The sequence below is a fragment of the Myotis brandtii genome, unplaced genomic scaffold (assembly GCF_000412655.1).
Source record: "Myotis brandtii unplaced genomic scaffold, ASM41265v1 scaffold115, whole genome shotgun sequence".
Lineage (NCBI taxonomy): Eukaryota > Metazoa > Chordata > Mammalia > Chiroptera > Vespertilionidae > Myotis > Myotis brandtii.
This window is the reverse complement of record NW_005353967.1, coordinates 6,442,766-6,454,833: the sequence shown is the minus strand read 5'-3', so window position 1 is coordinate 6,454,833 and position 12,068 is coordinate 6,442,766. Positions and strand designations below refer to the sequence as shown.

General features: G+C 50.8%; 1 protein-coding gene across 1 annotated transcript in view; it reads left to right on the top strand.

Annotated features, from left to right (window-relative positions):
* Positions 1-12,068, top strand: part of AHRR (aryl-hydrocarbon receptor repressor) — a 64,922-nt gene that overhangs the window by 6,670 nt on the left and 46,184 nt on the right. Inside the window, exon 3 of the mRNA XM_005857909.2 lies at positions 843-1,024. Within this exon, the coding sequence (XP_005857971.1) occupies positions 843-1,024 (182 nt within the window). The remainder of the gene's footprint in view (positions 1-842; positions 1,025-12,068) is intronic.

The window sequence follows — 12,068 nt, the reverse complement described above, 5'->3', positions numbered from 1 at the left end:
AGCCCAGGAGCCAGCGCCCCTCCCAGCAGCTTTAGCGGCCATTTAGGGGCTGAAGGTTTCCTGTGGCGACATCTAGGAAGAACAAGGGGGAGAAGCTGTTCTGTGAGGTGGGAAGTAGGGTCAGAAGAAGGACACTGTCATCCTGGGGACCAGAGGGGCAGATGAGGGAGGTCACTGTGAGGCAGGTGGGGGTCTGGGGTGAGGCAGGGTAGACAAGGGACACCCCCTTGAGGGGCCAGCTGGTCTATTGTGGGGCAAGGGGAGAAAGCAGCCAGGGCCCCGCCCACCTGCACGGAAGCACAGCCGTTGACTTCAGGCCTTGGAGGGGTAGGTGGGACAGCGCACGGTGCCCAGGGTCCTCAGTTATCCTCCCCTCATCCCTTTCAGCCCTGCTGTGTAGAGGAGAAACTGAGGCCCAGAGAGGCCACTTGCACCTGGACTGCAGGGCAAGGAATCCAGGTCCTAAGAAGGCCACGTGTTTAGACACAGGAATTACTGAAAGAGGCTGAGCAGATACAGCCTAGAGCCTTTCTCCCAATTCTGGGAAAGTTAGCACAGAGAGGTCAAGAATCATGCTGGAGTCACACAGCTTGTACCAAGCCAGGTTCTCAGGCTACCTGATCTTCATCTCTCTGTTCCTTCCTCCCCCTAATGAGATAGAGTCACTGAGGTGCAGTTTCAGATTCTTAGCACGAACCTTTTCAGGAATGGGTGAGTTTTAGTTTGTTTCAGCACTTTTTTTCCCTGGCGGCAGCTCCATTCTAAGCAGGGACAGGTCTCCACCTGTGAGGTCCATGGACTCTGGCGGAGTCACCCCAGTCTGACTGGTTGTTTCCCCACAGGAAGCCTTCTGTGGGGGCTGAGAAGTCGAACCCTTCCAAGCGGCACCGCGACCGCCTCAATGCCGAGCTGGACCACCTGGCCAGCCTGCTGCCCTTTCCACCAGACGTTGTCTCCAAGCTGGACAAGCTCTCGGTCCTGCGTCTCAGCGTCAGTTACCTCAGGGTGAAGAGCTTCTTCCAAGGTAGGACTCTCACCTGTGCCCACCTGTGCCCAGCTGGGTCTCACCTGGGTTCACCCTCTTTGCTGGATGGACAGTTTGTGCCTCATGTCCTGTGTGACCATTTAGAGGAGGATTCGCTGACGGCTGAGCCAGACAGCTCTGGTGGGAGGGGCAGAGCCAACGATCAGCTAGCTGCCTCCTGCACACCTCCTACTGGGGATGTGCCCGAAACCAAGGTACATGCCCTTGACCGAAATCGAACCTGGGACACAGCCCCCCCCCCCCCCCCCCCCCCGCCCCAACCCTTGGCCTCCCTCCCTGCCAGGACCTTGGGGCTTCCTCACAACCCCAGGGCTCCCAGGACCAGGCGGATCTGCTTCGTGTCCTGCTGTTGACTGGAGTGAGCTGGGTGGCCGGCCTCCTGTGGTTGCTTTGCTGTGCTGGGTGCCTGCTGTGCTCCCCACACCTGGTGCTCCAGGTCATGCTTATTTTCCATGTGGCCTGGCTCAGCCCCTGAGAAAGAAATGTGCTTGTCACTTATCTTAAACCCTGTGACTGCCACTACCAGTGAACTAAGGGTGAACTTCTTACAAAATCATGAGCTTAGGATATTTCTTCAGGAGCAGGGAAGGTAAATGTGTCAACAGGCATGCGTTGACAACAGGGAGGGGTGGGGACTGCAGTAAACTGTAGAGTTCCTGCTCTGCCTGCCGTCCACTTTTGCACTTCTTCATGCTGCTCAACAAAACGCCTTGGGCTGCAGTGAGGATGGACAGTGGGTGAGGGCTGAGGCCTGGGACCATGTGAACCAGGTCTGTCTACTTTGCACAGCAGTGGGAGCAGTTTGTACTGAGATGTATCTGGGGTGAGAGTCAGCCTCTGCCCACTGCTAGCTTTCTCTGCTCCTCCTGGCGATGGGGGCCGCTTTCCTGAGGACTCAGCTCTGCCCGCCACGCACTCCAGCTGGACAGCATCACCGATCCCTCCTCCATAGGCCCATTGGCCTTCATTTCCTCTCACAGAGCGGGAGCCCCAAATCCTCTGGCCACTGCTGGCCTCTGAGGGCCCCACTCTGTGTGTGAGATCTCTGCACGGGTGGTCTCGGCTCCTCCCGGCCTCTTTGTGAAGCCCACCCGTCTGTGTTCCCCCTCTGCTCCGGGACATGGGCCCCGTGGTGGTGGTGTGGGGCTGATGCCGAGCCACGCTGAGACGTCCCATCATGGAAGGGCCATCTGCCCCCGGGAGGCCGAGCACACAGGCGGTGTGGCCGTGGGATGTGCTGAGCTGGGTGTGGTCCCGTGCGCTGGTGGCTCAGGTGTCAGCCATGCCTGGGGCTCCTCTGAGATATCCCTGCATTCCCGTGCCTCCCAGGCCACCTGCCTGTGCCCACCCCACACTCATGCCCGTGGACACCTTAGACAGGCATGTGGGCTGAGCTATTGCCGCCCGGCCCCCTCTTCTCTGTGAGCACCCCGGGGTCCCTGGAGAAGCAGCTACAGCGGGTTCCCGTCCCCAACCTTTATAACTGCCAGGGCCCTGGGTTCTCTCACTGGGTTCTGGGCCCACATTCAGAATCGTCTGAGTCGAGTCTGGATTCTCCTTCGCGGTGTCCACAGTATCAGGCTCATGTCCTGTCTGTCCCCGGAAGTGCCTTTATTTCCTTACGTTTTGGGTTACTGGTTGCCCTGGGACCTCGGGTCTCTGATGAGCCCACAAAAACTTGCAAACTTGAAAATTTCTCTCGGTGCTTTGTTGTGAGGTGGAGTGAGGGGCTTCAGGCTTCTGTATTCCAATCAGAAGCTGAATGTGATGTCCACTCAAGTGGTTTTGAATCACACTCCTTTCAAAGTTAAAAATCAACAGTCACCCGCCAGTGGGGCTTCCGAGGGGACTCGAGAGCGTGGTTCCAGGTCCTGTGTGGGCTCGGCACTGGCCGCCGGGTCCGGGGGCTTGGAGGAGACCCGGTGTGGCAGCTTTCTGACTTGGAGTCAGGGCCCTGTCCAGGCCTCCCACTGGCCCTCCTGTGTCCCTTCAGGGAGGAGGGTCTGTCGTGGGTGTGTGTGACCACTGTCACAGGGGCCCTGCTGGCTCCAGGCACCTCACATGGCCCTTGTAAAGGGTGTTGGCTGTGGGGACGCTGGAGGGGGCGCCCGAATGGCATTAACACTCAGCATTGTCCCTTGACCCTGCAGTGGGGGCCTCCTCGCCACCCTCCCTCCCCCACCTCCCGCAGGCCCTGGCCGGCCCCAGTGCCCTGGAGTTGAACACACGAATGTGTTGGCAGCAGGAATCTCTGAATGGAAACGTTCCAGGGGTTTTGTTTCACTTTCCAGGGATTTTAATTTCATACCAAAATGTATCGATTTTATAAATAGGAAAAACTTAAATGTGTGAAACAGCCGAGAAAACTTCGCAGCGCTGCTGTCGTCTGGGTGTGGGGCTTCAGGCTCCTTGTCCTGGACCCAGCTGAGCCGGGGCTGCTGGGTAGATAGTTCCAATTAGTCCAGTAATTGTTAAAATCGTCACATCGTTCCTCATGTATGAGTGTTATAACCACACATTGCACAGTAATTTATACAATCGGGGCTAAGCAGACTGTGGGGGCGGGGGGAGCACCCCCCAGGCAGCGCAGGAAGCCTGCTGGGAGACCGGTGACGGAAAGAAGGAATTGCGTCTCATCGGAAAAGCTGCCTGACTCTGAGAACCGGGACAGTAGATGTTACTGTGCCCTGACTGCTGGGCCAGAGGGCTGTGTTCACGGAGCTGAGAGTCCCTGGAGGGAGGACCCGGAAGCCCTGCAGACGCAGAGCAGGTGCTGCAGACACACGCCAGCCCTCAGCACCCTCTGCCTGGCCTGAGGCTGTGGGGGGCACGTGCCCATGTCCCAGTGCCCGAGTCTCCCCTCAGCAAGGCCCTGTCCCCTCACCAGGCCCCGTCCCACACTTGGTGCTGAGGTCAGTTTGCTGCGGTGACCTGGAGCCTTATCAGGTTGTGCAGGACGACTGTGCTTTTCCAGGAGGGCTGTGATGTGACGAAGAAGTGGAGGAAGTCACACAGAATGACAGCGCGCCATCGCATGGGGCGCCAGACCTGTCTCTGGGAAGCACCTGTTTTATGGCTGCAGCTACTGGGCTGTTTGGACAGCTCAGGCAGGTTGGGGGCAGCCCGATGGGGTGGTCAGTTCACCCTCCTCCACTGGCACACCCACGAAGACCAGACCTCTGGCCCAGAGGTTGGGAGGGACCCGTCACTCCCTGTCTGGGCCAGTCCAGCTGTGCCCAGCCAGGCCAGGGTTGGCAGTCTTGGAAAGACTGCTGTTCCCAGGAGTCCAGACGACTGTCCAGGTGTCCACCTGAATGCCTAGTTTTTAACCAGAAGCAGAGTGACAGTCCCATGTCACGCTGACCCCACAGCCCCCAGTGGCAGCCCTCAGGGCCCCTGCCTGAGCCTGGGAGGCAGCTCCCTGCTCCGCTGCAGGCCGGCCTGGCTCCTAAGCTCACAGAGACGCCGTGGGAGCGTCGAGACTGTCACCACCGAGTGAAATAACAAACCTGGTTCCGCCAGCGCACCCTTTCTATCAAGGCTTCCCAAGGTGTACATTTTAGAGAAAATTCTAAATGCTTTCCTCAATTCATTTCCACTGAGTAGTTAGAAAAAAGCCAAGCTATAAAAATTGGATCTTAATCTGTGCTTCCTGACTCAGAAGTGGGTGAATTAATTTCATTACCGCTTCTATAAAAAGTCACCTTTGGGAAGGACATGAACTGGAAAGTTTCATCTTCAAAGGGTAACAATGACCTGAAAATTTCCAGTAATGTTTAGTGTTGACTTTCATGAATTTTTAAAAGGCAGCGGGATTACTTTATTTTATTTTACTGGTTTTTGCACAGAGCAAAGGGACGGTGCTTCCGAGTTATAAACCCTCTGCTTGTACCCAAGAGCAGAGTTTTCCACTCGTAAATCTCACCATTCACGAGAGGGACGATGTGGGGGAAGGTGGGTAGAGGAGAAGCCTGAGGACCCCCTAGGTGGGGCTGGAGTGTAGAGGGGTTCCTTCCAGGACATGTGGACCCTGCATGTGTGGGTCCAAGAAGCCCCTCACCCGCTCACTTAGGCTGAGTGGTCAATTAGGCCACCCTCCCTGAGCGCCCACTCATTTGGGAGAAGGACCAGTGCCCGCCCGGCAGGGAGAAGCAGCTCACACAGATGACAGAGGGTCCACTGTCCACGCAGGCCTGGCACGTTGCCAGCGTCCCCAGCGAGTCACACAGATGGGAGCATCATTGGGGGAAACAGATGTGTGCTCCTGATGCCCGGGAGAGAAGTGCCAAGGAGAGGGGAGCCATCTCAGTAAACACAACGGAGAAGGGAAAGATTACAAAATCTGGAGATTCTTCCCGTTGTGACAGCACTGTCCCCCCATTCTTCATGTACCCTGTGGTTGAAACTGTCCTCCTGTCCCTGTGATTCTTTGTGCTCAGCCTCTGTCACCCAGTTCCACACACGCCTGCCCTGCAGCCCTGACGGGATGGCCCTGGTTCCCTAGGCACCTGGGCTGGATGGGTCTGCTTCACCCCCATGGCAGGTGGGCAGGTCCAGAAGCTTTTCAGCCCTGCCCGTGTCACCTGGAATCTCACTGTGGTTGGCACCTGTTGTCTCAGGGCCTCAGCCAAAATTCAGACAGAAAGAGTTCTGCATTAACAACCTGTGATAACACAAGTAAACAGAAGAGCCATAGTCCCGCCCCTGGCATTCAGGGTCTAGCAGAGATGTAACCAGTCAGTCCTCCTGCTTACCAATATAAGAGCCCCAAATACAAGATAATATCTGAAACCTTTGAAAATATGTTGATGAGGCAGCGGAACATTAAGGAATACTCAGAGAACAAGCTAAGTGAAGCTGAGAACCCAAGGAGAACGTCATTAAAGAGGATTGTGAAGGAAGGGAATTCCAGGTGGTGGATCTGAGATGCAAGGAGGAAGGAAGATGAGAAGGTACTGACTGTGGGTACATCAGGCCCCAATTATATGAAGCAATACCACTAATACATTGGAAGAGCAAAGAGAAACAAATTCCAGCCATGAGAGCATATATATTTGGAGCAGGAGATTTGTGTTACTCCCACAATTCTTGTATTAATTACCTTTGGAGGTTGATTAGCTAATTATAAAATTTCCATGATAATCATCAAGACAAGCGAAATGGGATTCAACTTTCAAACTAGTGGAGAGAGAAAAGTGGAATGAGAAATGTAATCAACCAAAAGAAAGGACAAGAAAGGAGAAAAAAAAAAGATATGAAAAGGGTGGAGCGAATAGAAAGCACAAAATTCCAAGCATGTTACTAACTACAGCATGCCAACTAGCAGCCGGGGTTATAATGGTGGACAGCTATGTGTGTTCACAGAGGCCACAGGACAGGGCAGTGAGAGGGTAGAGAGATCCTAACCAGAAGAAATCTGATGAAACCACATTAATGTCAAAAAATCAATTTTGGGGTAACAAACATTACTGGAAATCATGTGTCCTTACATAATGATTAGAACGTTCATTTCATCAAGCAGATAAAATAATTTTAAATTTGTGTGCTTTTAATAACCTAACCTCAAAAATCAAAACAAAAATCAACAGAACTATAAGGAAAAATAATACATGAATTCATCATCAGAAAGAAAGAGGTTAAGTAATTCTCTCAGTATTTAATAGATCAAATAAATAAAAATCAGTAAAGATTGTAGGCTATTTGAACAATGCAAAAAAGGCTTAATCTAATGGGTATACATTAACCATTATAGTCTGAAACTACAGAATTTACATCTTTTCAAGCCCACATGGAACTTGTAAATGTATTGAAAACAGATTGGTAAATAAAGCAAGTCCCAATAAATTTCAACAGACAAAATCAATAATACATGGTAAGGCCTCAATGCAATTATGCTAGCAATCAATAACGAAAAGATGACTTGAAAACCCTCATATTTGGAAATTAACACTCTTGCAAGTAACTCATAGTTCAAAGAAGAAAATGTGGTGGAATTTAGAAAATATTTACAAATCAAAATGTGTGGGATACAACTAACACAATACTTAGAAATAAATAACCTTAAGTGTTTATATAAAAAAAGGCTGAAATTTTATGGCCTAAGCATTCAGTTTAGTAGTTTTGATTTTAGAAAAGCATAACAAACAAAAAGAGATTCAAAGAAAACAAATAATAAAGAAGATGTTCGTGAAATAGAAAAGAAACATACAATATTATTTTGCAAAGATCTGGTGAGACTGATGAAGGAGGAAAGAGAAAGTGTCAAGAATGTTGAAGGGACACAATGTTAGAAGATCTAAATATTTCAAAGATACTTTGAAGCTACTATGAACAAATTCATGCCAATAAATTTGAAAACATAAATGAGTAAATTCCTAGAAATACAGCTTATTAAAATTGATTGAAGAAGAAGAAATAGAAAACCTTAATAGTCATATGACCATTAAAGAAGCCAAATCAGTTATACATCTTCCACAAAGATAATCTAAGCCCAAATAGTTTTAAAGCAATTTCCACCAAATACTAAAGGAAAAATAATTTCACTCTATACTGAATCCTGTGGTGTTGAGTTGGAGTTGCAGGTATTGATGTGAAATCATGGATTTTGACATATGTGGATATAGACATAAATATGTGTGTATAAAATGTCTGTGTGTTCTAGCTCTGTCCACTGAGGAGGTCTGGGAGCAGTGACACCAGTTTCAGTGAGCACAACTCACATTCAGACCTTGGTATATAGACACCATTCATTAAAAGGAACAAGGGTGTTTTTTTTTGTTGTTGTTGTTTGTTTGTTTGTTTGTTTGTCTCAGGGTGTTTTTTTTTGTTGTTGTTGTTTGTTTGTTTGTCTTCTTCCAGAGTTGGGGCAGGGACAGTACAAGAGAAGCTTAGAACATTCAGGCCAGAAAGCAAGGCTGTGTTCGGATTGTCATGGGGATGTCATGGAACACAGAGCCATCAGAAGGGGCTGCACTGGCCACATCTGGGCCAATTTCAACATTAACAAGAGGAAGGATAATAATGGATTCAACCCAGTGAATAAAACAGGATTCCATAGTCCACACTGATCAGAGAAAGCTCCTCCTTACAGTAAACTGCTGACTAATAGACAGGAGACAGGATTCTAGACAGAGGACTGTAAGTAGAAGAGGTGGATTATAAACTCACCATTTGGTAACCATTGTAGTAACAATTCAGGCAAGAACCATCAACAGTGCTAAAATTAGTGCTTCAAGTGGGGTGAGAAGTGGGATTTTCGTGGTCTTGGCCTATCTCCCAACAATATACAAATGAATTACAAAAGTAAAAAACTTAGAGTGGAGAAACCCAGCACACACTGTCCTGAGTGATCAAATTTGACCCCACCAATAAAGGAATAGCTGGCATCGTGCATGAGAAGAGCACACGGCCACTTCTGTCATATTCCTACTGAAGATGAATAATCACGAGGAAACACCCAACAAACCCAAACTGAGAGGCAGTCTGAAAAATAACTTGCTATAATGTTTCAAGTCAAGGTCATGGAAGTCAAGGATGGGCCAAGGATGGACTTTAGATGGATGGGAACAGAGGGGGTTGGGGGGGACAGCAGGCCCAGATCCCAGGCTAAAGGGATGTTAGTGGAACAGTATATAAAACTCGAAGGAGTCTCCAGGAAAGGATATTTGGGGTGCTTTGTACTATTCTGAAAACTTGCCTGTAAGTCCAACCTTGTCTCAAAACATAAACAAACAAAAGAAGAAACAAAGAAAACCCCACAACCGAACATTTGCTCTGCGGTGTGAATGGTGGGGCTCCTGGTGAGGTGTGGGGAGAGCGAGTCCTTCCCGGAGGGTGGGAGGCTGGCGGTGGTGGCATGTGGGGCAGCGCTGGCCGCAGCAGCTGTCAGGGAGCACGGTGTGCTTGTGTCTGTGAGGAAGTCACGTTTGGACCTTTTAGGATAGCCTTTGGCATTTTCAGGCGCCCAATCTTTTTGTAAAGAGAAGTTTGAGAATAGCCAGCGCTTTCCTCACAGCCACCAGAGCCACCAGCCATCTCACAAATGAGCAGCGGTGGGTGGTCAAGCGGGAGCAGGCTAGTGGGTAGCTGTGGCCGTGAGGACTGGGTGTAGCCCTGGCAGGACGGGGTGCCATGGAGCGCGAAGATGGGCCCCCTCCTCAGATGGGGGTGCTCTCCTGACAACCCAGACACCTGTAGTTTTCTTACAGCCACGCCCCTGCCAGTCCCTCTGCTCCTCCAGGTCTTTTCATCAGTTCAGTCTGTATCTGTCCAGGGTGAATTATGCGTGACCGATAGGAACCAAGAACCTGTAGTGACGTGATTGATTTGTGAGGAAATTGAAGGTGATGATGACTGACAGGCCAACTTCAAGTCAGAGTTGTTTGCAAATCTGGGTAACTGGAGGCTTAGCCTCCAGTTTTTACTCTATGAACCTACTATGACTTTACTATAAATTCATGACTCATGCAGGAAGCAGAGGCTCTCTGACAGCTGAGCTGGGCACTCCTCTAAACTCCAGGGCGCCGGCCTGGGGGTGAACGGCTCTGGGACTGCTGTCCGCTGGGGCTGCCACTGAGGACGCTGTGTGGGGCTGTCCCTTCAGGGCTCTGTCCTGTCTGAACTCCAACCAGGACTCCCTGACTATCGCGCTGTGAGGTCCTGGGTCCTGGCTCATGCGCCTCGTCTTCACACCTGCACATTGTGCAGTTACTAATTGAATAAATATTTGAATTTTTAAAAGCATCAGGACACCTTTTTCCTTTTTGTTTTGTTTTGCAAAATGTTTCTTGAACCCTCAGCTTGACACTGGTGCACTTTCCTTCCGATGTATTGAAACTTAACAAAAACACCCAAATAGTTGGCTTCTTCCAGGTTTTATGCCATGAACAAATATGGAACTGCAATGCATAGAAATATCATTCCTTTTCTTTTTCTTCCCAAAGAGCTGTTCTTGGTTGCACTTAGCCCTGTGGCATGGGGATTGCAGGGAGGGTGTGTTTGCGCTGCAGGACCTGTGACCAAGTTTCCACGGAGCCCCCGTGGGCTCCACGGAGGAGTGGCCTCAGAAAGTGGTTAGAAGTGCAGCCTCTTGACTGGAGAAGCCAGCCTCAGTGGCCGCTGCTCCGCACCATCACTGGCTCTGAGGAGATGCGTTTTGGTGGTTCTTTGAGCCATATCGCAGTGTGAAATGTCTAAAGCTTGCTGGTGCATTTTAGAAAACATGGGGGTTCTACATATGCATAACCCACAGACACAGACACGTGTGGTGAGGGCCAGAGGGAAGGAGGGCAGAGGCTGGGAGGAGGTGGCCAAGGTGGGAGTAGGGAGAGGGGGAACAGGGACATCTGTAATAGTGTCAACTATAAAAATAATGTAAAAAAGGGAAAGAAATAAAAAGAAAATATGGAAGTTCTTTCTATAGGAAGTTAACAACTTGATGCATAAACATCTTGGAATGTGCTTTCATTTCCTAAATACATGAAAGGCACATGTTTATTTATACTCCTAATGAGTTTTCTTGTCTAAGGGAACTTGGGGCTTTGAGTGGCAGCTTTAATCCCTTCTCCCCTCAAGCTGTACCACTAAAGAGGGTGGACAGGCATTTGGGAGAACGGACACCACACCAAACCCCACATGCTAGGACCCCCTCCCCACATGTGTGCCACACTCTGTTAAAGCACGTCCGCACCATGTGTGGAAAGCTTCCTCACCAGGAGTCATTCTCCCACTCATTGTCTTAACCCAAAGCAGGACATTCACATGCTCTGTGTTCATACACACACACACACACACACACACACACACAGCATTCACACACACACACACACACACACACACCCAGCATTCACACACTCAGTGTTCACACACTCAGTGTTCACACCGTGTTCAAACACAGCTTTTATACACACACATCCAGAGTGTTCACACTCAGCGTTCACACACATGGCATTCACACCCAGCATTCACATGCAGTACTCACAAACACAGCATACACACAGTGTTCAGACACAAAGCATCCATACAGACTCACAGTACTCACAAACAGCATTCACACACAGAGCATTCACACAGAACATTCACACACACACAGAGTTCCCCTAGGCCCTGCTGGTTCCTCCCCCTTCTGTGGTCTCTCCCTTCTGTTTTTTGTTTGTTTGTTTTTTACCTATTGGGAGGGGCACTGCCTAGGGAGGGGGCGCCTGCTAGACAGTGGGGAGGCCAGTGGGCTTGCCCCCTCACCTTGCCCCCCTGTGTTGCTCTTGGGGGTGTCCTCCAGACCAGGCTGCAGCCAGGTGAAATGGGCATAGAGGAGAGGGGTCACTCTTTTTTCTCCAGAAACTCCCCATCCACCTGCAACCTGGGGCAGACGGTGGAGCCTGCAGGTGAAGTGCCTTCAGAGAATGCCCTTTCATCAGGCGGTGAGGTCCCCACAGATCCACAGAGGGAGCTCTTGGGTAGAGGAGAGCTGGTGAGAGGCCCATCCTCCCCAGAACCGGGCCAGCACGTCCTCAAGTCCTCACTCTGGGGGAGAGGACAGTGGAGAGGACAGATGCAGCTCTGTGATGCTCTGAGCTCCTCTAGACGCACAGGGGCAGCCTGGACAGCATTCTGCTCCCTCTCACCTGGTGCCACGTGTTTTCTGGGAGGGCTGGGGCTCTCTGGAATCCTCATCATCCTGGCCCCTCCCCAGACACTCACCCAGGCCGACTAACCACGTGTGCTGGACCCGCCTGCTTTGCAGGCTAAAGTGTGTGTGTCCCTTGCCTATTTGTAGCCGTGTGCGCACAGCAGGCTGCCCAAAGCCACTATGATCCTTCCAGACCGCCAGGCGCCCTCGGTCTCTCCTCGTGCATGTTGAGGTTAAGGCTGCCTTTACTCGTTTCGTGTCACCCATCTGAGCGCTCAATTATTGGTGGGGACTCCACCTCCTTGGGGAGATTGGGAGAAAGCTGTGCTTGTCCGGGTCTCCCGCACAGAGAACCTTTGGGTGGTATCCAGTGCTTCCGCTCACCTCCCCGTGCAG